Source organism: Capra hircus, chromosome 19 (assembly GCF_001704415.2).
Source record: "Capra hircus breed San Clemente chromosome 19, ASM170441v1, whole genome shotgun sequence".
NCBI classification, from domain to species: Eukaryota; Metazoa; Chordata; class Mammalia; order Artiodactyla; family Bovidae; genus Capra; species Capra hircus.
Genome location: NC_030826.1, coordinates 47,766,419 through 47,793,004, shown reverse-complemented (window position 1 = coordinate 47,793,004; position 26,586 = coordinate 47,766,419). Strand labels below are relative to the sequence as shown.

At 56.1% G+C, this 26,586-nt stretch overlaps 1 protein-coding gene across 2 annotated transcripts in view; it reads left to right on the top strand.

Annotated features, from left to right (window-relative positions):
• The window catches only part of SCN4A (sodium voltage-gated channel alpha subunit 4), a 52,297-nt gene that overhangs the window by 16,395 nt on the left and 9,316 nt on the right, over nt 1-26,586 (top strand). Inside the window, exons 2-16 of one of the 2 annotated variants that reach the window (XM_013972591.2) lie at nt 2,382-3,051; nt 3,141-3,259; nt 3,409-3,498; nt 3,743-3,871; nt 4,347-4,438; nt 6,663-6,941; nt 8,644-8,707; nt 8,955-9,096; nt 10,627-10,836; nt 11,451-11,604; nt 13,821-14,059; nt 16,003-16,176; nt 17,005-17,361; nt 23,745-24,233; nt 25,838-25,970. In XM_013972591.2, coding sequence (XP_013828045.2) covers nt 2,779-3,051; nt 3,141-3,259; nt 3,409-3,498; nt 3,743-3,871; nt 4,347-4,438; nt 6,663-6,941; nt 8,644-8,707; nt 8,955-9,096; nt 10,627-10,836; nt 11,451-11,604; nt 13,821-14,059; nt 16,003-16,176; nt 17,005-17,361; nt 23,745-24,233; nt 25,838-25,970 — 2,944 coding nt within the window. In that variant the 5' untranslated portion in view covers nt 2,382-2,778. Of the gene's footprint in view, nt 1-2,381; nt 3,052-3,140; nt 3,260-3,408; nt 3,499-3,742; nt 3,872-4,346; nt 4,439-6,662; nt 6,942-8,643; nt 8,708-8,954; nt 9,097-10,626; nt 10,837-11,450; nt 11,605-13,820; nt 14,060-16,002; nt 16,177-17,004; nt 17,362-23,744; nt 24,234-25,837; nt 25,971-26,586 lie in introns of those variants that run through there. The other variant, XM_005694000.3, reaches the window with a different exon arrangement.

Sequence of the window (26,586 nt, the reverse complement as noted above, 5' to 3'; positions counted from 1 at the left end):
CGTAGGAGACATGGGTTTGATCCCTGGGTCAGGAAGAGCCCCGAAGGAGGAAATGGCGACCCACTCCAATATTCTTGCCTGGAGAATCCCATGGACAGAGGAGCCTGGCGGGCTACAGTCCATAGGGTTGCAATGAGTCAGATATGACTGAGCAACTGAGCATGCACGCATGGGAAACGAGATCCCACACGCCACAAGTGAAGACCATGCATGCCACACAGACAAGTGTCTCAAAAGACCAGGCAAAATAAACAAGCACGTAAACAGAAGGAGGGGCTATGGCCAGGAGACGCTCGAGGGAGGGTCAGCTGCGCAGAGACCACCGGTCTGACTGCTGGGGGCTCTGGAGACTCTGGCCAGCAGTTTCCACCGGCGCTGGGGCCCAAGCTGGACTGTTTGTCCCTGGTTTTCTGTCATCCCACTCTGATGTTGTTGTTCAGTCTCTCAGTTGTGTCTGACTCTTTGTGACCCCATGAACTGTAGCACACCAGGCTTCCCTGTCCTTCACTGTCTCCTGGAGTTTGCTCAAACGCATGTCCATTGAGTTGGTGCCCATCCAGCCATCTCATCCTCTGTCATCCCCTTCTCCTCCTGCCCTCAATCTTTCCCAGCATCAGGGTCTTTTCCAATGAGTCGGCTCTTCCCGTCAGGTGGCCAAAGTACTGGCGCTTCAGCTTCAGCATCAGTCCTTCCGATGAATATTCAGGGTTGATTCCCTTTAGGATTGACTGGTTTGATCTCCTTCACTTGGGCTCCTGCAAAGGAGGAAGGGGGCAGCATCAGGCCAGAGAATTGTGCCAAGCGGGGCCCATGAACCAGGAGGGTGCTCATTGGCCATGGTCTCTTCAGGGCCATCTGGCAGGTCAATGTCTTCTGTTCGGACACGTACGTGGGACCAGTGATGGGGATGAAGGAGAGAAGGTGTGTGGCAAGTGGTGGGTACAACTGTGGGGTCAGTGTGAGGAGAGGTTTCAAGCTGGGTATGCGCACTTCTGTGTGTGCACGAGTGCACACGTGCGTGTCCGTGCACAAACACATTTCCATGCACATGACTGGGCCGATGAGCAGCTGAGGGGCGGGGTGGGCAGGAATGAGCAAAGTCATCCCCGTGGAAACACGACTCCCAGGGTGATGGGAGGGAGCAGCTGGGCAGTCAGGCCGGGGGGCGTGGCCTGCTCTGGCCAATGGTTCTGGCCGCTCCCTGGGCCGCCCTCCCCACCTGTTGACCAAGCCTGAGGAAGTGCCCGCACTGGCCTGGGCACTGCTCAGGCCTCTGGGCCCACTGTGACAGAGCTGCCCTCTGGTGTAGCCCTGGGTATCTCTGGAGCCTCTGTCCGTGGGGTCCTTGGGAAGGCTGTGTATGACCAGGTGGCTGGGGTGTCCCTGCGTCCGTCTCCTGATGTGGGTCATTCCCCAGGGCCTTTGCCATAAGTGACCCGCCACCGCCTCCCTTCCACAAAGAACAGGCTCAAGAAGGCTTTGGGGGAGGAGGGGAGTAGTAGCAACCAAGAGACTGGCCAGGAGACACAGTGCGTAGCTCTTATGGCCTCCAAGGCTCCTGGCAGGCGCCCGTCTATCTGCCTGGTTCATACAGGGGCCACCAGCCAAAAGCAGTCCCTGGGAGCTCCCGCCCTGCCCCCACCATCGAAACTGTCCATCTCTTTCTCCCCAGGACCTTACCTGTGTGTCCTGCTCTTCCATGTTAACACCTGCAGGCTCTCCTGACGTGCCCCCCCACACACACCTTGCATTTTCTTGCTCCAGTTCCCCCTCCCTGCCCATAGGTTAGATCCCATGGGTCATGGAGGAGGAAGCTTTTGGAGCTATCCCCAGAGCCTGGGAATCTTCCTTCTTCCCGCTCCCCATCCACCATCACACCTCCCCAAAGCTCAGGACAAGGTGCTACATGTTCACACATCTTCCTTGTCTCCTCCCTCCAAGCAGGATATGGTGAACAGTGGCAGGTACACGCATTCTCCACCTTCATGCCCCCGGCAGACATTACTAATCAATCCCCGCAGTCTCCTCGCACCGAGTCTGTCTCCAGCCCACATGGTCTTTGCCCACATCTCCAGGCAGCCTGGAGAAATCCAGGGACGGCAGAGCCTGGTTGGCTGCCGTCTGTGGGGTCGCACAGAGTTGGACACGACTGAAACGACTTAGCAGCAGCAGCAGCCAGGCAGCCAAGAGCAGCTGATCCACATCAGCCTTCAAGATGAAATCCGTTTGCCGTTCCTGCTTTAGGCTGACCCCGCCGGGCCCCTCACCTCGGCCCGTCCTCTGGGTCTGCCCTCACGTCTCACATCCGATTCCTTTCTGCGTCACTGCAGGGTCGAGGTCACAGGGGTATAGCCAGCTGTGGTTTTCTCTGTTCCCCGTAGGCTGAAGCCACACAGTTCCCAGAACTCGGGCCCAGGAGGCAGTTGAAGGCACGGGGGCGTTGGCCACGAGTCCCGGAGGGAGAAGAGGACCTGGTTGGTTTTCTGTCAGTGCAGAGGGGAGCCAACCCCCTACTGGGGCGAGTGTGGTGCAGGGCTGCGGGGGTGATGCTCTGTGTCCAGCATCTGTGCAAAAGCAGCACCCAGGCCCGCAGGCACACCCTCCAGTTCCGACAGCACCTGCTCGCCAACCTGCCTGCCCTGGCCCCAGGGCAGGTGGGAGGTGAGTAGCGGGACCGCAGGCCCAGGGCGGGGTGGCCGCCCAGCACCCCGGGGGCTGCACGCTGCAGCTGCCCCAGCTGCCCGCCACCCTGCTGGCCCCTGAGCCCAGGATGCGAAGATGGCCAATGCGTCTCTGCCCACGGTGGTGCCTCTGGGCCCCGAGAGCCTACGCCCCTTCACCCGGGAGTCCCTGGCAGCCATAGAGCGCCGGGTGTTGGAGGAGGAGGCCCGGCAGTTGCGGAACAAGCAGATGGAGATCGAGGATACCGAGCGGAAGCCACGCAGCGACATGGAGGCTGGCAAGAACCTGCCGCTCATCTACGGGGACCCCCCGCCGGAGGTCATCGGCATCCCCCTGGAGGATCTGGATCCCTACTACAGCGACAAGAAGGTCCGCGCCAGGGATGCCTCCCTCCACCTGTCTGTCCCTGGTCCATCCGTCTGCCTGTCCCAGGCCTCACAGCTCTCTCCCTGCTGCAGACCTTCATCGTGCTCAACAAGGGCAAGTCCATCTTCCGCTTCTCAGCCACTCCTGCTCTCTACCTCCTGAGCCCCTTCAGCATCGTCAGACGCTGCGCCATCAAGGTGCTCATCCACTCATATCCTGGCGGAGTGGGGCGAGCACAGGGGTGGGGAAAGGCAGGCAGGGGTCAGGGATGGGCAAGAACGGGGCGCTCTGGGTGAGGAGGCCCTCTGTCCTCCTCTCCTCCCCACCTGCTCCCTCACTTTCCTTGACCCTCCCCCCAACGCTGTTCAGCATGTTCATTATGATCACCATCCTGACCAACTGCGTGTTCATGACCATGAGTGACCCGCCTTCCTGGTCCAAGCACGTGGAGTAAGTGCCCCGCCCCCACTTCCCCCAGTTCCCCAGTGTCTCCACTCAGAGGACGCCCCAAGTGACCATTGCTCTGTATTCCAGGGGGACAAACACTGCCCCTGTCACGCCATCAGCACCCTAGGTCCCCAGAGTGGCACACACCGGCCCTCTCACTGATGTCCTCAGCCCCCTGGGTCCTCCGTCCCAGGAGGCCCGCCTCTGCCACCCACATCCTGGCCCTGGCCCGCCCTCTCCCCGCCAGGTATACCTTCACAGGGATCTACACCTTCGAGTCCCTCATCAAGATCCTGGCCCGAGGCTTCTGCATCGATGACTTCACATTCCTCCGGGATCCCTGGAACTGGCTGGACTTCAGCGTCATCATGATGGCGTGAGCAGGGGCCCCGGGGGGGGGTGTCCAGAGCCCGATGCGAGGGAAGGGAGGGGGCCAGGCCTTGGAGAGGGCAGCTGAGTGGGCTGGGTGACTGTCCGAGGCTGGGCTGCAGGGCTGTGGTCTGGCGTGCACAGTGGGCTGCACCTTTCTAGGAGCTGTCACTCTCGGGGTCTGACTTGGAGGCTGTCCATCCGGGTGCCCCTCCACACAGTACATGTGACCTGGCCCCCAGGCCGCCACCCACTGGGAGAGCTGGGCTACCCTTGCCACTCCCCCACTCCTCAGCAAAGCCCCTGCAGTGTCTTTCCCACCCAGGCCCCGATAGGAGCCTATGGTCCCTGACCTGTCCCCTTGCATCTCCACGGTAACCCCAAATACAAGGATTCCTTGGGAATCCTCATTCTGGGCCTCGTTCTGCCCCATCACCCACCCCTTGGCTCTGACGCAGCCCTCACACCTACCCCCCATCCAGGTACCTGACGGAATTTGTGGACTTGGGCAACATCTCAGCGCTGAGAACCTTCCGGGTGCTGCGGGCCCTGAAAACCATCACGGTCATCCCAGGTACAGGGGAGGAGCAGGGACCCTCTGCCTGGGCCAGCTGGCCTGCCCCCTCACCCATGCCTGGAATGGGGCACTCAAGTTCTGGGAGCCTGACCCAGGGTCATAACCCTCCCAGGTGGCGTAGCACCCTCATCAAAGCCTGGACACAGAGTGGGGGGGTCCAGTGTGTCTACAGGGAGAAGAAGAGGCCCCAAATGGGAGGATGGGCTTTGAGAGGCAGCATAGCAAGGTGGTTAGAGCACAGACTCTGGAGCCAGACTGCCTGGGTTCAACTCCCATCTCTACCACTTCCTGACTTTGACCTTGGTTAAATGGCTTCCCTGTCTGCTTCAGTTTCCATATCTGTAAACTGTGAATAATGACAGTCCTGCTCACTCAGTTACTATGAGAATTCAAAGCCTTGATAGCAATAAGGTGCTTAGAGCCATGCCTGGCACTGGGAGGTGGTGGTGGTTTAATCCCTAAGTCGTGTCCGACTCTTGGCAACCCCATGGACTGTAGCCCACCAGGCTTCTCTGTCCATGGGATTCTCCAGGCAAGAACACTGGAGTGGGTTGCCATTTCCTTCTCCAGGGGATCTTCCCCACCCAGGGATCGAACCTGAGTCTCCCACATTGCAGGGAATTCTTTACCAACTGAGCTACCAGGGAAGCCCTGGGATAGGGTTCATGCTTTAAATAAAATAAACACTGGACAGAGCAGAGCGCTCCAGCTGAGAGACACAGAGGGACTCAGTGACGGAAAGTCCACACCCTGGGAGCTCAATAATGAACACGTCACATACCCGCTGAGCCATGAGGCCAGGGCAGTTCCAAAGTAATGCATCGAGAAAAGCACGAAATAAATAGAATCTGGATCATCCAGACCCTCAAAAAAGCATGTGAAGAAACTGGAGAAGGTTCATTAAAGGAGAGAAGTGTAGTCACTCACTCATGTCCAACTCTTTGCAACTCCGTGGACTGTAGCCAGCCAGGCTCATCTGTGCATGGAATTCTCTAGGCAAGAATACTGGAGTGGGTTGCCATTTCCTTCTCCAGAAGGAGAGAAAGATGATCTGAAAGGCATGGAGAACAGGCTCTGGGAGACAGGGAAGTTGTCTTAATGCTAGGAAGCACCTTAGTTTTCTCTAGTCCAAAGCCCTTGTGAATTGCAGTTGAGGAAGGAGGGACGCCCAGAGAGAAGGCAACTCGGCATGTTAGCCACTGAGTCAAGGCCACAATACCTGCTCTCAGGACCACACTGCGGCATCCTCAGAGCCCATAGGGCTTTTATGATGAAGCCGCTGAGCATCTGTCTTCATACCAGGATAAGAAAAGGAAATAAATATTGAAGCGAGAGACACCCTGATTAGGCCCAAGGAAGAAGTTATGGTTCTTCCATAAATGATGGGATCTGAGCCTATGCCTTTGCCTGTTCAGAGGGGCAGAATGCAATAATATTGCAAAGTCAGCCTAGAGCTTCTTAGAGTGAACCCTGCTCTTCCTTGGGTGTTAACAGGCTAAAAGAGAAAGGGTTCTGTGTCAAATAAGCTGAAACATGGTATTAAAAAGTTTTTGTTTCTGCAGAACTTTCCCAAGCCTCTGGTAGGATAATCTACATAAAGACCCTCCAGAAGGGTATCACAGGGTTGGTTGTTGTTGTCGTTGAGTCGCTAAGTGGTGTCTGACTCTTTGCGACCCTATGGACTGTATGTAGCCTACCAGGCTCCTCTATCCATGGGATTCTCCAGGCAAGAATACTGGAGTGGCTGCCATGCCCTCCTGAAGGGGGTCTTCCTGACCCAGGGATTGAACCCACATCTCCTTCATCGGCCGGCAGATTTTTTATTACTGAGCAACTATGGAAGTGCCTTCCAAAAGCACGATTGAACCCCTTTCATGAAGGGCGCAGCTTGTGAGATTAGTGTTCTATGAACACTTTGGGAGTCCTGACTTAGTGACATGTATGAAGTTACACCGTGTGCCTGAGTGTTGTTGTTCTCCTGTGTTAGACAACACCCTGTGGAGTCTTCATAGTCCATTCTTCTAGTGGCTGAGATTCGGTGGCCACTGGAAGGCTCGAGATGGAGGTTGTAATCAGAGATGGATGGGGCTAATTTAGGAAGGCTTCAGGGAAGTAGCGCCCCAAGTAAGCCAAGGCCCGAAGGAGATGGAGCAGGCAGAGGCTCGGAGGGGCTGAGTCGGTGAGTTACCCCCTGCCACACTCTCCCGCTCTCTGTGATCAGGGCTGAAGACCATCGTGGGGGCCCTGATCCAGTCGGTAAAAAAACTCTCGGACGTGATGATCCTCACCGTCTTCTGCCTGAGCGTCTTTGCCCTGGTGGGGCTGCAGCTCTTCATGGGAAACCTGCGGCAGAAGTGTGTGCGCTGGCCCCCGCCCTTCAATGACACCAACACCACGTGGTACGGCAACGATACCTGGTACAGCAACGACACCTGGGACGGCCAGGAGAGCTGGGCCAGCAACTCTACCTTTGACTGGGATGCCTACATCAATGATGAAGGTAAGAAGGGAGGGTGGGGAGGCCAGTGGGGTCTTTCCTAGCCCCATTGGCAGCCCCTTATGTGAGATAAAGAACATGAGGAAGGGACTTCCCGGATGGTCCAGTGGCTAAGACTCCATGCTCCCAATGCAGGGGGCCCGGGTTTGATCCCTGGGTGGGGGAACTAGATCCCACTTACCCCAACTAAGTTCTCATGCTGCAACTAAAAATCCAGCATGCTGCAATGAAGGTCCCATGTGCTAAGACCCCATGTGGCCAAATACATAAATAATTTTTTTAGAAAAAGATCATGGGGAAGACTTGAGTGTGAACCCAGCACTAACAGCTCAGGTAACCTCTGACAGGTCACTTCATCTTCCTGACTCTCAGAATCTTTACCTATAAAATAAAGACCACAACACTGCTCTCAAGTTTCCCTGCTGGCTCAGTGGTTAAGAATCTACCTGCCAATGCAGGAAACCTGGGCTTGATCCCTGGGTTAGAAAGACCCTTGGAGAAGGAAATGACAGTCCGCTCCAGTATTCTTGCCTGGGAAATCCCATGGACAGAGGGGCCCGGTGGGCTACAATCTATGGGGATGCAAAAGAGTCGAATCCAACTTAGCAACTAGATACCAACAGTTACCCTCTCAAAGGGTTTACAGCAAACAAGGGTAACAGCAAACACCAAATTGTTTGGAAAATCCTAAAGCTTTGGCTAGGAAAAGCAACAATCCCTATGTGCGGGCTCCTTGTTCTCCTCCATCGTCCCGGCAGGGCCAGCAACAGGCACCCACATCCCGTTCACATACCCAGACTTCACAGGTGCACACACACAAGACAGCGTTCTCATGGAGCCACTCCTAGTCCACACGGTGCCTCCTGGCAGCTTAGAAAGTGGACATGGACTCGCCAGCTTAGAAATGCCACCTTCTTCAACGTGGCATCCTGGATTCTAGCTCCCCACTCACCCCTCCACTGGGAGTCCTGCTCAGGTACGTGGTAGCCCCAGGCACACACATACATGTCCCCCCATCTCCCTCTGTACCCCCACTATACCCCATACAAGGCACTGCGCTGACAGTGAAATGTGTCTACCCAGAGAGCTTAGGACTTGGAGCTGCCCTTAAAGGAGAAGGAAGAGAACAGATAGCTAATGAGAACATGCTGTGTCACTCAGGCGAAAGTGGAAGTCGCTCAGTCGTGTCTGATTCTTTGCGACCCCGTGGACTATACAGTCCATGGCATTCTCCAGGCCAGAATGAATACTGGAGTGGGTAGCCTTTCCCTTCTCCAGGGGATCTTCCCAACCCAAGGATCGAACCCAGGTCTCCCGAATTGCAGGCAGGTTTTTTACCAGCTGAGCCACAAGGGAAGCCCGTCTGGCACAGGGATGCTACTTAATGCACTGTGGTGGCCTGAGTGGGAAAGAAGTCCAAAAGGGACTCCACGCATATATGGAGAGTGTACGTGGCAATGGGTGTGTATGCATGTGTGTGTGGCTGAATCATTTTGCTGTACAGTGGAAGCTAACACAACTAAAGCAACTATACTCCAATAAAAATTATTAAAAAAAAATAAAAGGAGCAGGAAGGGGCGCCCCAAGAGCATCCACGTGGCGGTGCCCATGGTCCACACAGATGTGTCCACGGATGTGCAAAGGGCACTCTGCCCACAGTGTCCACGCGCTGACATGCTTCCTTTGTGACCTCTGACTCCCACAGGGAACTTCTATTTCCTGGAGGGCTCCAACGACGCCCTGCTCTGTGGGAACAGCAGCGATGCTGGGTGAGTGACACCCAGGAGGGTGGGGGGTGAATGGAAACAGTGGCCCCAGGGTTGCCAGAAGATGGGGGATGATTGGGGATGAGAACCTGGGGTGGATGGAGGTGTAAAGACAACTCGTGAGCATGCACTTGTTTTCAGGATGCAGATAAGACTAAAGGATGGATTTTTTTTTCTCGGAGTGCCCCCCATGTGGCCCCTAGTTGGAGCTCTCCTTTCTCCCTAACACCAGTCCCCATCCTGTCCACAGGCATTGCCCTGAGGGTTATGAGTGCATCAAGGCCGGGCGGAACCCCAACTACGGCTACACCAGCTATGACACCTTCAGCTGGGCCTTCCTGGCTCTCTTCCGCCTCATGACCCAGGACTATTGGGAGAACCTCTTCCAGCTGGTACAGCGGCCCCCTGCCCTGCCCTGCCCCTCAGCCCCACAGCCCTACCTCCCTCCATCTCCATGGCCTCCTCGGGGCTTTGTAGGACCCTTACCAAAGCCATCCCTTCCATGGGACCCCCCCCCCCACAGTGGCCCTATATATGGGTTCTTGGCACCTCTGGCATTTGGTTCCTGCCCAGATCTGAGCCCCAGCCTTTTCTTCCTTTTCCTCATTTGCTTAGGAGCTGAGATCTAAGCTTAGCACAGACTCCCAGGCCTCCTCACAGTAACCAGTAGGGCTGCTTAGACACCAGTTCTGCCCATAATGATTTACCTTCCACAGTTTGCAAGTGGGCAGGTTGAGTCTGAAGAACAATGCCTTCCAGTGCCTGGTAATGTTTCTAACATCGACAATGTTAATACTAAGAGTAATAGGACTTCCCTGGTGGCCCAGTGATTAAGAATCTGCCTGCTACGTACACCTGTGGCTGATTCATGTTGATGTATGGCGGAAATCAATATAATATTGTAAAGCAATTATCCTTCAATGAAAAATAAATAAAAATTTTAAAGTAAAAGAAAAAGGCCACAACTAGGACCTGGCATAGCCAAATAAATAAATATTCAAAAAAAAAGAAGAAAGTGAGTCTGCCTGCCCATGCAGGGGACATGGGTTTGATCCCTGGTCCAGGAAGATTCCACAAGCCATGGGGGGCAACCAAGCCCGTGCGCCATGCTCTGGAGCCACACTCTGAGACAAGAGAAGCCACCACGGCGAGAAGCCTGTGCCCCACAGCTAGAGTAACCCCAGCTCTTCGCAACTAGAGAAAGCCAGTGTGCAGCAACAAAGACCCAGCACAGCCAAAAATAAATAAATAACTGTACTAATAGTAACAACAATAGCGTCTATTTGCTGAGCTCTTACTAGATGCCAGGCATCATGGGGAAGCTAGGATTCAAGCTGATCCCAAAGCCCACATTCACCAACTTTTTATCCTGGATCTCTGATCTCAAGATGTCTGGCCAGGGTCCTCAGGGCTCTCTGAGTCAGGAGCCCAGGAAGGTCTGGGTCCCAAGTTCATATATTGAAATGCCCCAGAATGTGGTTTAACCCATCAAGGGTGGCCGTAGAAGAAGATAGAAAGCTGTCTCTGTTTGCAGATGACATAATTATCTATGTGCGTGCGTGCTAAGTCATTTCCGTCGTGTCTGACTTTTTGCCACCCCATGGGCTGTAGCCCTCCAGGATCCTCTGTCCATGGGATTCTCCAGGCAAGAATACTGGAGTGAACTGCCATTTCCTCCTCCAGGGGATCTTCCTGACTCAGGGATAGAACCCACATCTCTTATGTCTCCTGCACTGGCAGGCAGGTTCTTTACCACTGGTGCCACCTGGGAAGCCATACCTCGCCTCAAAAGCCCTCAAACTTCCAGGCTCCGTGAGGGATCCTTCCTGTCTGCCTCTCTGGGCAATGGTTGTATGGAGGGGGGCCCTGAGTGAAAGCAGGCAGGGTACCACGTGACACTTCCTCCCCTTCCCTCACTCCAGACCCTTCGAGCAGCCGGCAAGACCTACATGATCTTTTTCGTGGTCATCATTTTCCTGGGCTCCTTCTACCTCATCAACCTGATCCTGGCTGTGGTAGCCATGGCCTACGCTGAGCAGAACGAGGCCACCCTGGCCGAGGATCAGGAGAAAGAAGAGGAGTTTCAGCAGATGCTGGAGAAATTCAAAAAACAGCAGGAGGAGCTGGAGAAGGTCTGGACTTGGGGAGGTGGGGGGAGGGGAAGATCCAGGGGGTCTCCCTGCCCTTCAGCCCGGGTACCCTGGGTAGGCTGAGGGGCACGGGGAGGTGTGGGGTGGGGGCTGCGAGACAGGGGATGGGGAGCAGAAGGCTCAGGTGGAGGTTTGGTGGGGTGGGAGGCTCCCAGGCAGTAGAAAGAGTATTTCGTAGCTCAGTGCCTCAGTTTTCCCATACATAACCAGGAATCTGGAGTAGTTAAACCTGAAGTAGCCTTCCAGCTCAAATGCCTATGGTTTTATGATTTTTTTATGGGCAGTGTCTGGGTCCAGGCTGAGGGAAAGGTGGGTGCTGATGAGCCCCCAGGGAGCAGCTGTGCATTCACCCATCACCTCCTGAAGTGCAGGGTCAGTCAAGGCTTCAGAGAAGGAAGGGTCTTCAGGGATGAGGGTCCTCAGTCACTTTGGTCCCTACCCTGTCACCTCCTGCCACCAACCACCCCTATTGCAATAGACTGGGTGCAGGCCAAAAAGAGAGGTCCCCAGCCTGAAGGACTCAGGAAGAAGCTCTGAGAGCTCATTCCCATGGCTTGGCGATGGACTTTATGTCCATCACCGTTGCTGGTCCACAGGCCAAGGCTGCCCAGGCTCTGGAAGGTGGGGAGGTGGACGGGGACCCAGCACACGGCAAAGACTGCAACGGCAGCCTGGACACATCAGCAGGGGAGAAGGGGCCTCCGAGGCCAAGCTGCGGCACAGACAGCGGTATTTCTGATGCCATGGAAGGTGAGTGCCCAGCATCCCCAGACCCATCCTGCCCACCCTGGCCATCGGGCCACTCGGGCTCCCGGGGTGGGGGCAGGGAGGGCCTGGCTGGGCCCAGCTTCAGGGCAGTAACTTAATATTGGCATCGAAGAAATGGCCGTGATAAATATAGTCCTGGCTTAACCTGGCCTGATTCTGGCCACAAGGCCAGGCTGCGGCGGGAACTGGGGGCTTCCGGGAGGCCTTTTGGGCTGCCAAGGCAACGGGAAAGGACAGGATAAGAATACTAACCAGGAAGGCCCAATGTTCCGGAAACTGGAGATCCTGTTCCACAAATATCTTCTGGGTAAAAGCTAAAGGTCAAAATCAAACTCTGCCCAGATAGAGCCACAGACCCCCCCAAAAAACCCATGCTGCCCCCCAGGCCTCAGGAGACTAGGTTAGGGTAACAAGGAGAGGTGGGTAGACATACGCATGGATGGATGGACAGATGGATGGATGGTTGGAAGGATGGATGGATGAATGGACAGATAGTGAGTGGGTAGGTGGGGGGATGGATGGGTGAGTGGATGGATGCGTGAGTGGATGGGTAGGTGAATGGATGGATGCATGGGTGAATGGATGGACAGATGGTTTGATGGATGGGTGGGTGGGCTGAAAGATTAATGAATGGGAAGAGACACAGGTGTGTGGATGGATGAGAGGGAGGGAGGAGGAGGAAATGATGCAGGAAAGGAAGATTCAGGGAAATCTGACATCAGAAGGATTGGGTACCCTCCCCAGGTGTCTTGCCTTTTGGCAGGAAGAACTTGAAGGACTTTGCAAACCTCTATCCCAGTTGACCTTGCCTGAAGGGCATCCAGGTGTCTGTGCCCTGACAGAGAACACCCCAGGGGATGCTGGGCAGAGCCAGCCAAGGAGATCACTCAACACTGCCCTTTCTGGGACCACTGTGGGAAGTTTGGGACCTCAGACACAATTTGAGGCACCTGCAGTAACACCTGGGTTGGGAGTGGGGGTGTTACTGTCAGAACCTGCAGCCTTTGGGAGGTCCGGTGTACTAATTGCTGGATGGGGGAGAGGCTCAGCTGTCCCCTCCCTGGGGTGTCCCATTCAGGCCCTCAAACCCACATGTCTATGGGACAGCCCCTGATTCCAGTTCCCTTTCCTCATCTCTGACATGGGGGCACTAATATTCTTACCTCATACATTTTTCGTGGATTAAATGAGATCACGCCCTGGCTGAGAACTCCCATGGGCACCAGAGGCCTGGAAGACCTGGAGGAGATGTAGCATATCCGTGGGCCTGACAGAGCCGCAGGGGTTTAGAGCTGGAGCGGTAGGGACAGGGCATGTTTCCAGGAAGCTGCCCTGGTGGGAAAGGACTGGCAGGGTCCGGTGTAGAGGAGCCGGCGGCAGCGTGAGGCAGAGCCCCCAGGGAGGACTCGCTGTGCTCCTCAGAGGCTCTGGCCAGCAACAGTTGGAACTGGGACCCAACCTTCTGCAGTGGCCTCCTGCCTCTCCCCGAGGCCCTTGGGCCCCTCCCTAGCCGGGATCGTGGGCCGGCAGCCCTGGGCCATAGGTAGTGGATGGAAGTCACCCTATGGCATAGGGGGATTTTGTGCTGAAAATGTGGAGCTGAAGTAGAGCACTGGGAGAGGGGGCCTGGGCTAAGGCTTCTGAGGGCATGGCTCTTCATGGGGCTGCCCAGGTGGCTCAGACAGTAAAGAATCTGCCTGCGATGCAGGGTTTAATCCCTGGGTTGGGAAAATCCCCTGGAGAAGGAAATGGCAACCCACTTCAGTATTCTTGCCTGGGAAATCCCATGGACAGAGGAGCCTGGCCGGCTACAGTCCATGGGCTCTCAAAGAGTCGGATACTACTGAGCAACTCTGGGAGTTGGTGATGGACAGGGAGGCCTGGCGTGCTGCGATTCATGGGGTCGCAAAGAGTCGGACATGACTGAGCAACTGATCTGAGCTGAACTGAACACCTTCAGTTTCAAGGGACTGGTCATTGGAGGCTCGGAGCACTGAGGGTGGGGCCATGTGGGCGGGGTCTAGGGGTGGGTCTTGAGGGTGACCCACTGAGAGGCGGGGCTTGGGGTGGGCGTCCCTGAGAGGGCGGGGCTTGAGGTGTGGAGCTCTGAGGGGAGGGGCCTGGAAGGTGGGCTCAAAGTTGGAGGCGGAAGAAGGAGCAGGTGAAGGAGCGGATCCTCATCTGCCATCTGTTTTCAGAGCTGGAAGAGGCCCACCAGAAATGCCCACCATGGTGGTACAAATGTTCCCATAAAGTGCTCATATGGAACTGCTGCACCCCGTGGGTGAAGTTCAAGAAGATCGTCCACCTGATTGTCATGGACCCCTTTGTGGACCTGGGCATCACCATCTGCATCGTGCTCAACACCCTCTTCATGGCCATGGAGCATTACCCGATGACAGAACAGTTTGACAGCGTGCTCAACGTGGGCAACCTGGTACGGAGGGGACAAGGGAGAGGTGGTCCTTACTGGGCAGGACAGGAGAGGGGCCACAGGGCCCACAGGCTGTGTGGAAATGAGGGGCACGATTAGGGGGCATAAAGAGACAGGCTGGGGTTATTTTCCTAGCATATGGGAATACAGGGACATGAGTTGATGTACCAGGGGAGGTACATGGGGTACATGGGGATCTGTGGAATTTGGGTTTCGGGGTATTTGGGGGCAGAGAGAGTGGGGATGAAGTACTTGGCTTCTTAAGATCAGGACTCCAGGGGCTCTGGAGTCCAGGTCATGCCCTGGAGGCAGAGATGGGGGAGTGGGAGCTTGGGAATGGGGAGTGAAGTGCTGGATGGCAAGCCTCTCCACTTTAAGAGGTTGTTGTGGGCCCCTGGAGAAGGGCATGGCAACCCACTCCAGTGTTCTTGCCTGGAGAATCCCACGGACAGCGGAGCCTGGCGGGTTATGGTCCACAGGGTTGCAAAGAGTCGGCCATGACTGAAGTGACTTAGCCTGGGGGCCTAAGCGAGGCCAAGGGACCCAGAAGATAGGGCGTAGAGCCATGGGCACCCAGGCCCAAGAGGCCCCAGCTCACCCTGAAGGCCCCAGGGCATCGTCCCCTAGCCCTGAGGCCCCCTGCCCACTCCATTTCTCCAGCACGACCAGGCCAGCTCCCCTCTCAGCCCTTTCTGCTCCACTATTGTTGACACACACTGATCCCCCTGCTTATCCCTGCCCATTAGGAGCATTATCACCTCGTTGCCAGCCCCGGTGGAGCCTGACAAAGGGAAAAAGCCGGCCGCCTCCTCCTCCAGCCCGGCCCCACCCTTCCCAATTCCCTTCTCAATCTGTCCAGGGCAGCCAATGGGCTAGATGCTTCCCGCACCCTGAGGGTGAGGGGAGCCCAGGGAAAGTAAGATGTGAGGCCTGGAGCAAGATGAGGCTGGGGTGGGCGGCATGGGAATCAGACCCTGGGCTCCCCAGCCCCTGAGGCAGGCACATCTACCCCACGGAGATGCCCGAGGCAGCTATGACCAGGCTGGGCTGGAGGGGCAAGGGCGGGCTCGGGACTCGCTGCGCAGCTGCTGGGGTGTGCGTGATGGGCCCGGCCTGCTGCCTGCCCATCCCCTGCCCACACTCTGCTGCTGTCTGGGCACCTGCTATGGTTAGGGACAGCTCCTGGGCGGGGCTCAGCATGTGCCCGGGCAGGCTGTGGACCCGGGGCAGCTGGTGCCTGGCAGGAGGGCGGGGGCCATGCCCAGGGAGCTTTCAGGGGCTCTGAAGCCCTCAGACAAGTCCAGGATTGTGGGGGATCAGCTCTGGTTCTCACTGATCCTCAACTTCACCTCCTGTCTGACCCCCCCAGATTTCAGAATCCACCCAGATTTTCTGGGTCCTGGGACCACCCCCTACCCCACCCCCGCAAACTAGGATAGAGAGGCTGTAGGGTGTAGAGACAGGAAACTGAACTAAGCACCCCAAGACCTGGGTTGGAGACCTGACCCCATATGGACAGCGTGGTCGAGAGCTTGTCACTGACTTCTCGGAGCCTCAGTCTTTCTTCTCTGGGATGGACGTGGTGATCATCCCTCCCAGCTTCACGGAGATCAGGATACTGATGAGGCCATAGCATGAAACACAGAATGCTCTACGAGTGTCAAATATCATTAGGAGTGGGTTGAGACCCCAGGAGTGACAAGGCCAGGAAGAGATGGGCCCCGGTCTCTGAGCGGTACCCACTCTGCCCGGTGGCATGGCTGTTCAGCTCCTTGTTCATTCACACACCGCTGTGGGCCATGGGTACACATGTACCATGCCCGCCCCCTCGGGGCTCTGTCACCCTCTCTTCTGGCCTCGAGGGCTCTGCCCGGAGGTTTAAGAGTGGGGTGGGAGACTCTGGAGGCCCTGTGCCCCTGAGGCTTTGCACACCCCACCCCCCGCAGGTCTTCACAGGCATCTTCACAGCCGAGATGGTGCTGAAGCTCATTGCCATGGACCCCTACGAGTACTTCCAGCAGGGCTGGAACATCTTCGACAGTATCATCGTCACCCTCAGCCTGGTGGAGCTGGGCCTGGCCAACGTGCAGGGGCTATCGGTGCTCCGCTCCTTCCGTCTGGTACGTGAGGCCCCGGGGCCTGGGCGAGGGAGGGTAGGGTGTGGATGCTTGGAGGACACAAGCAGAAACCCCCAAGAAGCCAGAGGACTGGAAAGGAGGCCCCTCTGCCCTAGTGTGCACCCCTCTGCCTCTCGGAACTTCTCTTACTGGCAAAAGGGAGAAAGATGCCCTCCCCCTTATCACACAGGGCTGCTGGTAGACCAGAATGGCAGCCCAGGAGCTGCCATTTGGACTTGACTCCTAAGTGAACTTGGTGGGCAGTGGGATGGGGACTTCAGCCCATATTGCAGACCTGAAAACTGAGCCTCAGGAAGTTCATCAGTAGTGGGATCGGGACTCTAAATTAGCATCCTTTTCACCACCTCGTAGGGACCTTTCATGCATCCACAAAAATATAGAGAAAGATCCCCCTCTGTGTGCCTTTCAGCTGGCTCCAGTGGCCATTAATACCCTGTAGTTCTTGCTTTGTCTGTCCCCTCACTTTTTATGGGGGAGTATCTTAAAGCAAATCCTGAGATTTTATTTCACTTGTAAATGTTTTAGCTTTTATATGTAAGAGACGAGGACTCTTTCTTTTGATCATGTGAAGAGGATGAGGTGGTAGGATGCGAGCATTCCCATTTAACAGAGAGGTAAACTGAGGCCCCATATCCCTCAGGGGGTAGGAGCTGGAGCCATGCATAAGAGTTCTTTCTGGGAAACCCCTGGTGGTCCAGTGGGTAGGACTCTGCGCTGAGAGTCTGGGTTCAGTCCCTGGTCGTGGCTGCCTCAGGGTTGGGCCAGGGGTCCCTGGGTCTCACCAACCCCTGCCTTCCCCCTGCCCGGCAGCTGAGGGTCTTCAAGCTGGCCAAGTCATGGCCGACGCTGAACATGCTTATCAAGATCATCGGCAACTCGGTGGGGGCGCTGGGCAACCTGACGCTGGTGCTGGCCATCATCGTGTTCATCTTCGCCGTGGTGGGCATGCAGCTGTTTGGCAAGAGCTACAAGGAGTGCGTGTGCAAGATCGCCGCGGACTGCAGCCTGCCCCGCTGGCACATGCACGACTTCTTCCACTCCTTTCTCATCGTCTTCCGCATCCTGTGCGGGGAGTGGATCGAGACCATGTGGGACTGCATGGAGGTGGCCGGCCAGGCCATGTGCCTCACCGTCTTCCTCATGGTCATGGTCATCGGCAACCTGGTGGTGAGTGAGTCCGCCTGGGCGGCTCCCATACCTTCACCCGGAAAGCCCAGGTGTCCAAGGCGTGTCCGTGCCTTTGTTGCTGTTGTTTAGTTGCTAAATTGTGTCTGACTCTTTCGGGACCCTATGGACTGTAGCCCACCAGGTTCCTCTGCTTGTGGGATTTCCCAGGCAAGAATACTGAAGTGGGTATTTCCTTGCCTACGGGATCTTCCTGACCCAGGGATCAAATCCGGCCTTGGCGGGTGGGTTTTTTTTTTTTACCATTGAGCCACCAGGGAAGTCCATCCTTTGTTTCCCTTAAATCGGACTGTTGAAGGGTTCTTTTCCTATGAATCTGTGTTGTGTAAAATCGCCGACACGTGATTGTTTTATTCCTCTTCTGACCCTAGATGGCAGTTGTGTATGGTTTAACCCAGTGGCTCTCAAATTTTAACCTGCTTCAAAGCTCTCGTGAGTTTCTCAAAACCTAGATTCCCAGTCCCAGCCCCCGGGAGTCAGATGAGGCAGCTCTGAGCCAGGCCCCCTAGACCTGCATTTCTAATGAGCTCTGGGTGATGTCCTGTGCAAGTAGCTGAGACCTAGTGTTTTGGGGAAAGTAACATGATAACCGGAGTCAGACTGGCCCGTGTTCCAGTCCCAGCTCCTTCGCCATCTGTGACCTTGAACGAATCACTGCTCTCTGGTCGGCTGGGTTCTCTAACTCCACATGGGAGAAAAGTGGTAGACTCCTCAGGGCAACGGTGCCCAGCCTTTTTGGCACCAGGGACTGGTTTCATGGAAGACAATTTTTCCATGGACTGGCGTAGGGTGGGGGGTGGTTTTGGGGTGATTCAAGCACACTGCATTTATTGTGCATTTTATTTCTGGTGGTTCAGATGGTAACGAATCCACCTTCAGCGCAGGAGACACAGGTTCAATCCCTGGGTCAGGAAGATCCCCTGGAGAAGGGAATGGCTACCCACTCCAGTATCCTTGCCTGGAGAATTCCATGGACAGAGGAGGCTGGCGGGCTACAGTCTATGGGGTCACAAAAGAGTCAGACACGACAGCCACTAACACTTAACACCGTCTTTCTATTATTATTATTACATCAGCTCCCCCTCAGATCATCAGGCATTATATCCCAGAGGTTGGGGGCACCTGCCTCGGTGGGTGGCCGGGGGGACTGACCGTGATGAAAGAAGGCACAGTGTGGGTCGGTACCAGGAACTCCTGGCCCTTTTGTTCTCCTCCCCTCTCATCCTCTGCTCCTGGGAATCAGGCCCCGTGTGTTGGGAGGATGTGGAGATGGCCTGAACTGCATCTATCCTGCCACTTTCTGGGTGGGGCGCTGGAGGAGGGAAGGGGGTGCAGGGGCCCAGGAGAAATGGGATGTGAGGTCGTGGTCCAGCTGACCAGAATTTCTGTGGCCGGGTGGAGGGAGGCGTTTCTCCTCACCTTGTCGACCCTGCTCCTCGGGGCGGGGTCACCCCTGCCAGGAGAGCTGTGCTCGGCTGCCCCGGGCGGGGGCGATGCCACCCTGGGCAACAGTGGGTAGGAAGACGCACGTCCCCACGTTCCGCAAAGGCCGGTGGAATCCTTGAGCTGCTCCGTCAGCGCTTCTCAGATAACGCTGAGCTCTGCTGGGGCAGGGGCGGACCGGCGGCCAGGGGAGTTACCGCGACTGAGGAGGGGACGGTGGGATGGGGTCCGACACAGCCAGACAGCAGAACCCAGGCCGACTGCTCCTAGGAGGGGGTCTTAGGGAGCCAGGAGAGTAAGGGAAATGCCTCAGCAGGACTTGGGGGCAGGATTCCTGATGGGGGTGTTGCAGGCTCTGAATAGATGTTTGTGAGGGCCAGTATAAGGGTTGCAGTGGTTTCTGTGTACATGTAAACTCAAAAACATTTCAGGCCCCCTGCTGTGCCACTTTCTGACTGGGAAACTTTGAGCAAGTTATTTACACTCTCTCTGGCCTCAGTTTTTCTCATCGGGAAAATGGGGATGAGGCGGGTAGTGACTACTCTGCTGGTGGTTGGAAGGATTACACCGACCTAAGTGCTCAACAAAGTGCTTGGCCCACAGGCCAGGGGAGTTCAAAAGTTACAGGCATCCAGGGAGCAGTGGCAGATTCCACACCTGCCACCAACTGGTGCCACACGCCAGGCACTGGGCTCCTGCCACGTGCCAGTTCCTGCGCCAGGGGCTTTACGTGCATTATCCCTACTGCTCCTGACAACCCCGTGAGGCAGGTAATGTTGGCTCTGTGCTCCCCGGAGGCGCAGCCCAGAACCACACAGCGAGTGTGAAACTGAGCCTGGGCTAGAAACTGAGTCCGTGTACTCTCAACAGCAATAGCATCAATATCATCATTAGTGATACTAACGATGAGCTAGCATCAGAGTACCAGTGGTGACGACCGACCTCTGCTCATGCTCATACAGCATTCTGAGCACTTTCCGGATGTTAAGCTCTCTCTTTTTAAAAACTTGTATATATTTATTTATTTATGGCTTTGCTGGGTCTTCATTGCCCTGGGGGCTTTTCTCTAGTTATGGCGAGCAGGGGCTACTCTTCGTTGCAACGTGTGAGCTTCTCATTGCAGAGGCTTCTCTTGTTGCAGAGCTCAGACTGTAGGACACTCAGGCTTCGACAGCTGCGGCACACAGGCTCAGGAGTTGCGGCTCCCAGGCCCTAGAGCCTGGGCTCAATAGCTGTGGTGCATGGGGTTAGTCCCTCTGAGGCATATGGGATCTTCCCAGATCAGGGATTGAACCTGTGTCTCCTGCACTGGGAGGTGGATTTTTTACCACTGAGCCACCAGGGTGGCCCCGGGTATTGATCCCTTAATGCTCACCAGCCTCCATGTGGTGTGTGCTGGATTTTGTTTTGCTTTTAATATTAAAATATCTAATAATACTTAATTTTAATTGTCTGTGTCGGGCCCCAGTTGCAGCACACAGGATCTTTCATCTTCTTTGAGGCATGCGTGATCTTTAGCTGTGGCGTGTGAACTCTTAGTTGCATCATGTGGGACCTAATTCCCTGACCAGGGATCAAACCCAGGCCCCTTGAATTGGGAGCTCGGAGTCTTAACCATTAGACCACCAGGGAGGTCCCAGGGATGTGCTGTCTTATCTCTATTTTGTAGACAAGAAAGCAGAGGCTCAGTGTGAACCCAAGGAGTCAGGTCCCAGAATCCAGAACCACTGCACAGCAGTGTGTGCCCCCACGCCTCCCATCACACACACACACACACGCACACACACACCCTGACACCCTTCTCAGGCCCAGCTCTGCAGCTCTCCCGCTTTGCTCAAAGGGAGCGGAGCGGCCCGGGGAGGCGCGCTGCCAGCTCCTTGGGCACTGGCCCCGCCTACCACCCTCCCAGGCCTCATGGAAGCAAGTGTCTGCCAGAGGGCATGGGGCACCCTGCCAGGGAGGGTGGGGACCCAGGTCCCCAGTGTCCATGGCACGCAGGTACTTCCTTGAGGGTGAAGAAGAGGAAATGACCAGGTCATATGGAACCCTCCCGTCGGAACCCGCTCCTGGGGAACCTAATGTCCATCCCCCTTCCCTAATTTAACCCACCCCCCATGCCTTGCCTGGGGCAGCTATTTCTGTCCCAGGCAGGAGCCGTGTGCAAACCCTGGTGACCCAGAGAGCAGCTAATTCCCATCTCAGATGTGTTTCTGGCAACTGGACACCTCCCCCCAGAGAGGGAAAGAAAGACCAGTACATTGTGGTGGGGGGCAAAGGCAGGACGGTAGCCAAAAGGCGTGGTGATGGAGCGAATCCCCCAGCCCATTGCCCCAGAGAGAGAAGATGAGCAATAAGTATAGACACATATATATTTCTAAGTTTTCCTGCTCCCATTCATATTTATTTATTTTTAATTGTAGGATAATTGCTTTACAATGTTGCATTGGTTTCTTCGGTATAACAGTGTGAGTCAGCTTTAAGTATGCATATATCCCCTCCCTCTCGAACTTCCCTCCCTATAATTATTTTAAAGATATGTCAACATGATAGTTAAGACAATGACACAAAGACCTTAGAGGACACTGGTGAAAGCCAGACAGATTCACATGTACGGTCCTCCCCTGGTCACTCAGGGAATTGGTTCCAAAACCCCCTGTGTGTTAGTTGCTCAGTCGTGTTGACCCCATGGACTGTAGCCCACCAGGCTCCTCTGTCCATGGAATTCTCCAGGCAAGAATACTGGGGTATTCCTTCTCCAGGAGATCTGCCCGACTCAGGGATCGAACTGGTTCTCCTGCAATGCAGGAGATTCTTTTTCGTTTGGGGGGCAAGCCCCCAAGACCCCTTGCAGATATCAAAATCTGGGGATACTCAAATCCGATAGAAAATGGCATAGTGCAGTTGACCCTACTTCTTTCATGTCCAGTCGCACACTCAGCCCCACCCTGAGGCCCCCAGAATAAGAGGCCCCCCTGCCTCTGGTTGGCAGGAGCCAGGACCTCCCTCTCCGCAGTCAGGCTGCACCGTCCTCCTCACTGTCCTGGGAGGTGGGTTGGTGGAAGACAGGGCCACTGCATTGCACAGCTTCTGGGGTGGCCATTCACACTGTAGTCTAAATAAATGATGTCCTCTAAAGTTGTGCAGGGCTTTCCAGGGAGCTTCAGTGGTAAAGAGTCCACCTGCCAATGCAGGAGATGCAAGAGACTTGGGTTTGATCTCTGGGTCAGGAATATCCCCTGGAGTAGGAAGTGGAAACCCACGCCAGTATTTTTGCATGGGAAAGCCCATGGATAAAGGAGCCTGGTGGGCTACAGTCCATGGGGTCGCAAAGAGTAGGATATGACTGAGCACACACACACCACGCTGTGCAATGACAGGAAACCTAGATTCTAGTTCTGAATGTGCTGTGTGTCCTTAGGCAAGTCACTCCACCTCTCTGGGAGAACTCAGGCTCCTCATTCATCAAATGCAGAGCTGGCCTCAGAGTTCATCGCACTCCTCCCACCACCGTGTAAAACCTTCTATTACCGCACACATAACAGCCCACACGTTTTGAGTGCCTGCTGTGCGCTCTAGTTGTATTGACCTTTCAGTCCTCACAACAACAATGTGAGGAGGTAGGTACTGGAATCATTGCCATTGTACAGATAAGAAAACCGAGGCACAGGGCCGCAATAGGACTTGCCTTTGGACGCACAGCTAATCACTTGGGGTTCAAAGCCAAGCGGCATGGTTTCAAAGCCTGTGAACCCCAGTCTCTACTTTGTGCAAACCCACTGCATTGTAATCGTCTGATCAAATGTCTGTCTCTAGGCTGGGAGCAAACTGAGGCCAGTCATTCCCACGCACAGTGGGAGAGGCTCAGTAAATATCCACCAAAAAATAAAGCCGAGGAAGGTAGACCAGTAGCCTCTTAGCGTCCCTTTCAGTGGGGATAAGAGAGGAGAGCCAGTAGAGCAGGGAACCCCGGGGGAAGGAAAGGGAGTGAGCTGAGGCAGATCGGACGTCCTTCCACAGCAACCGGGGACATAGGTCTGAGTACTGGGAACTCCAGGTGCCACTAGTGGTAAAGAATCCACATGCCAATGTAGGAGACACAGGAGACGTGGGTTCGATCCCTGGGTCAGGAAGATCTCCTGGAGGAGGAAATGGCAACTCAGTCCAGTCCAGCATTCTTGCCTGGAGAATCCCACGACCAGAGGAATCGGGCTGGCCTCAGTCCATGGGGTTGAAAAGAGTCAGACACCACTGAGGACGCAGGAGCACGTACCAGGAGCCCGTGGACTATTAAAAGTCCCACTTACAAGACAAGAGAAGGCTCAAAATAGTCAGGCTCCCTATAAGTCCTAGAAGCTTGGAGATGTGAGCCCTAGTTTTTGACCTGCTTCCTCTAGCAGTGGAAGTGGAGGACAGAGCCTCTGTCACCCAGTGGGCCTCCTCAAACCCTGCCTCTGCCTTGATCAGCAAAGTCCTCTCTTGTGCCCAAGCCTCAGTTTCCTAATCTGTAAAGTGGGCGTGGCAGTAGCACTTCTCAGCTCCAAGAGCAGTTTTGCGGGTTCTGTTAGGTGCTTCTGCTGATGGTTAGTCACTCAGCCGTGTCCAACCATTTGCAACCCCCAGGACTGCAGCCCACCGCTCCTCTGTCCATGGAATTTTCCAGACAAGAATACCGGAGTGGGTAGCCATTCCCTTCTCCAGGGAATCTTCCCAACCCAGGGATCGAACCCAGGTCTACTGCTTTGCAGGCAGATTCTTTACCATCTGAGCTACCAGGGAAGCCCTCTCTTAGATGATGCCCCTCTTTAATGCCCACCAAGAGGCAGGTCTGACTTGGAGGCCCAAGGACCCTCATGTGGACTGCAGGTGGCACCCTCGGGGCCCCGGAGCTAAGCTCAGGCTCCCCCTCACCTCCTGCTCTCCAGGTCTTGAACCTGTTCTTGGCCCTGCTGCTCAGCTCCTTCAGTGCCGACAGCCTGGCAGCCTCGGACGAGGATGGCGAGATGAACAACCTGCAGATTGCCATCGCTCGCATCAAGTGGGGCATCGGGTTCGCCAAAGCCTTCCTCGTGGGGCTGCTGCATGGCAAGGTCCTGAGCCCCAAGGTTATCATGCTCAGCCTCGGAAGCATCGGCGAGGCTGGGGAGGCCGGCGAGGCTCCGGAAAGTGCCCCTGAGGATGAGAAGAAGGAGCCTCCGCCCGAGGAGGATGGCAAGGACCTCAAAAAGGACCACCATATCCTGAACCACATGGGCCTGGCTGACGGCCCTCCCCCCAGCATCGAGTTGGACCACCTCAACTTCATTAACAACCCCTACCTGACCATCCATGTGCCCATCGCCTCCGAGGAGTCTGACCTGGAGATGCCCACAGAGGAGGAAACTGACACCTTCTCCGAGCCTGAGGATGTCAAGGTAAGCCCGTAGCAAGATCCAGATTCAGGGGTCGGGAATCAGACAGTCACAACTCTACATTTGTGTGTGACCTTGAACGTGGCACAAAGCCCTCTCCAAGCCTCAGTTTCTCCATCTGTAAGGTGGGGTAATGGTACCTACCTTGTGGTGTTACTGTGAGCATTAGATGAGATGCTGTGTGCAGAGCATCTCTGTGAATGATGACTTATAAATACCATTATTATGACCTGCTCCACTTGTCTGAACACCCCAGGCCTCTCCCTGCTCTCCTGCCCTGCAGCTCCTCCTCTGTCCCCTCTCACCAGTAGGTGGCGCTGTGAGATCGCATATTCTCACCTGAGAAGCCTGAATCCAGGGCTGGAACCCAAGGGGCCTCTCTTAACCCTGCCCTCGGGTTAAGAAGCCCCTACCAAGTTCTTGCTATTATCATCTATTTCTGTGTAGACGCCCCCTGGTGGTGGTGGGGACCCGGTCCCAACTTCCCAGCATGGGCCAGAGTGCCAGGTCTGGGCTGGAGACACTGGGAAGAGGGGGTCAGGGATCCAGTGGGGTGCAGCTGAAGGAGAACTGGAGAGCTGGGCCCCAGCCTCAGCTGGAGCCCTGATGCCCACCCCCTGCCCCTGCCCCTCCCCTGTGAGGGTTGGGGAGGCCCTGGTGGTAGGCTGAGCCCCTCACCCACCCTCCAGCCCCATCAGGGGAAGGATCAGCACATAAGCTAGGGCAGGGCCCCCTGGCCACCCCCACCCTGGCAGCTTGGGCCCAGCAGGCACCAGAGCCTGAATAAACTTTGCCCTGAAAGCTCTTGACTCCTTATTCCCCCCAAATACGTGGCATGCTTACTTACCAGGGAGCCGAGCGGCTGCCAAGCTATAAATACCCCGGGAAACGTGGCACCAACCTCGGTATGAGGAGTGGGGGTGGAGAAGAGCCGGACAGCAGCCAGGCCAAGGCACTGGGGACTCTGGAGGGGGCAGGCATGGCTCCCGAGGGGCAGTGGGAGGTGGGGGGCACAGGCAGGGCCAGTGGCTCAGCGGGCATCCTGCCCGACCTAATGCCCCGTGCCTCAGTTTCCCTTTCTGTCAACTGGCCACCATTCTGACAGCTGCCCCCTGCCACCACCCCGTGACCCTCTCCATTTTCCTTTTCAGGGGCCTCACCCCAGCCATAAAAGGGGCCCCTTGAGGAGTGGAGGCTGGGCCAGGAGGAGGTGAGGGAGGTCTGACCAGGCTGGAGTACCAGGCCCCCACCCCCACCCTTTCTGGATTCCCCCATCTTCCTGGATTCCTCAGCTGAACAGAGCATAGGAAGGCTCGGACCTTGCTCCATCCTGACCCCTTCCCTCCCTAGCCAGCATCTCTGAGCCTCTTTAAATCCAAGTGCCCCGAGGTCAGGGCCAAAGCCTGGGTCCTTCTGCACAGACCCAGTGCTGGCTCCACAATCCAGGGCTGAATGAATGAATGAGTGAGTCTGCTCCACCTCCCCCCACTCCACCCCCCGCTTCCCCTTCTCCCTTCTGGGCCCTCCCCTTGGGGCTTCCATCTGGACCCCCTCTGCCCCACATGGCGGGAGGACCCAGGGGTCACATGACCCTGTGGCCTCCGCAGAAGCCGCTGCAGCCCCTGGATGGGAACTCCTCCGTCTGCAGCACTGCCGACTACAAGCCCCCTGAGGACGACCCCGAGGAGCAGGCCGAGGAGAACCCCGAGGGAGAGCAGCCTGAGGAGTGCTTCACCGAAGGTGAGGGCCAGCCCGCCGGGGTGCCTCCCCCAGCCCGGCAGGCCCCAAGAGGGGCAGGCCAGGCCAGGGCCCGAGGCGAGCCTCAGCCTCAGCTCACCGTCTCCTCGGGGATGGCCTGGGGACAGGCAAGTCACCAAAAGCGATCAGGGCCTTCTTCCTCCGATTGTACCCTGCCCTTCTGCACCCGGGAGAATGTGACCCCAGGAAGCGGTGTCAGAGCAGATGCCTCTGAGCCCCTGCCCCCTCTGACCCCTGCCGTGTGTGCCCCGGGTGACAGTCCCAGCAGCCTGCAGGCTACTGCACAGAATCCCCTTAGAGCCCTGAGTATGGCCAGCACAAAGCAGGCACTCAGCACTGGCTTCTCTAAGGCTGTCCTCCTCAGCTTTGTCTTCCAGAAAGAGGCCTGTCTGGCCCTTACAAAACATTCTTTGCCCAGAGAGTTTGGGCTGTGCAGAGTGGAGGCTGCCTGGGGGACATGGGGGAGGATGGGGACAGCTGAAAGCTGTGGAACCTGCGTGGGTGGCCTGCACCCCTGTTCTTTGGCGTGTCTCTGCATGCAGTCAGGATGGGGAGGGGGCACATCCTGGGATGGGGAGGGGGGGAAGTGGGCTGACCA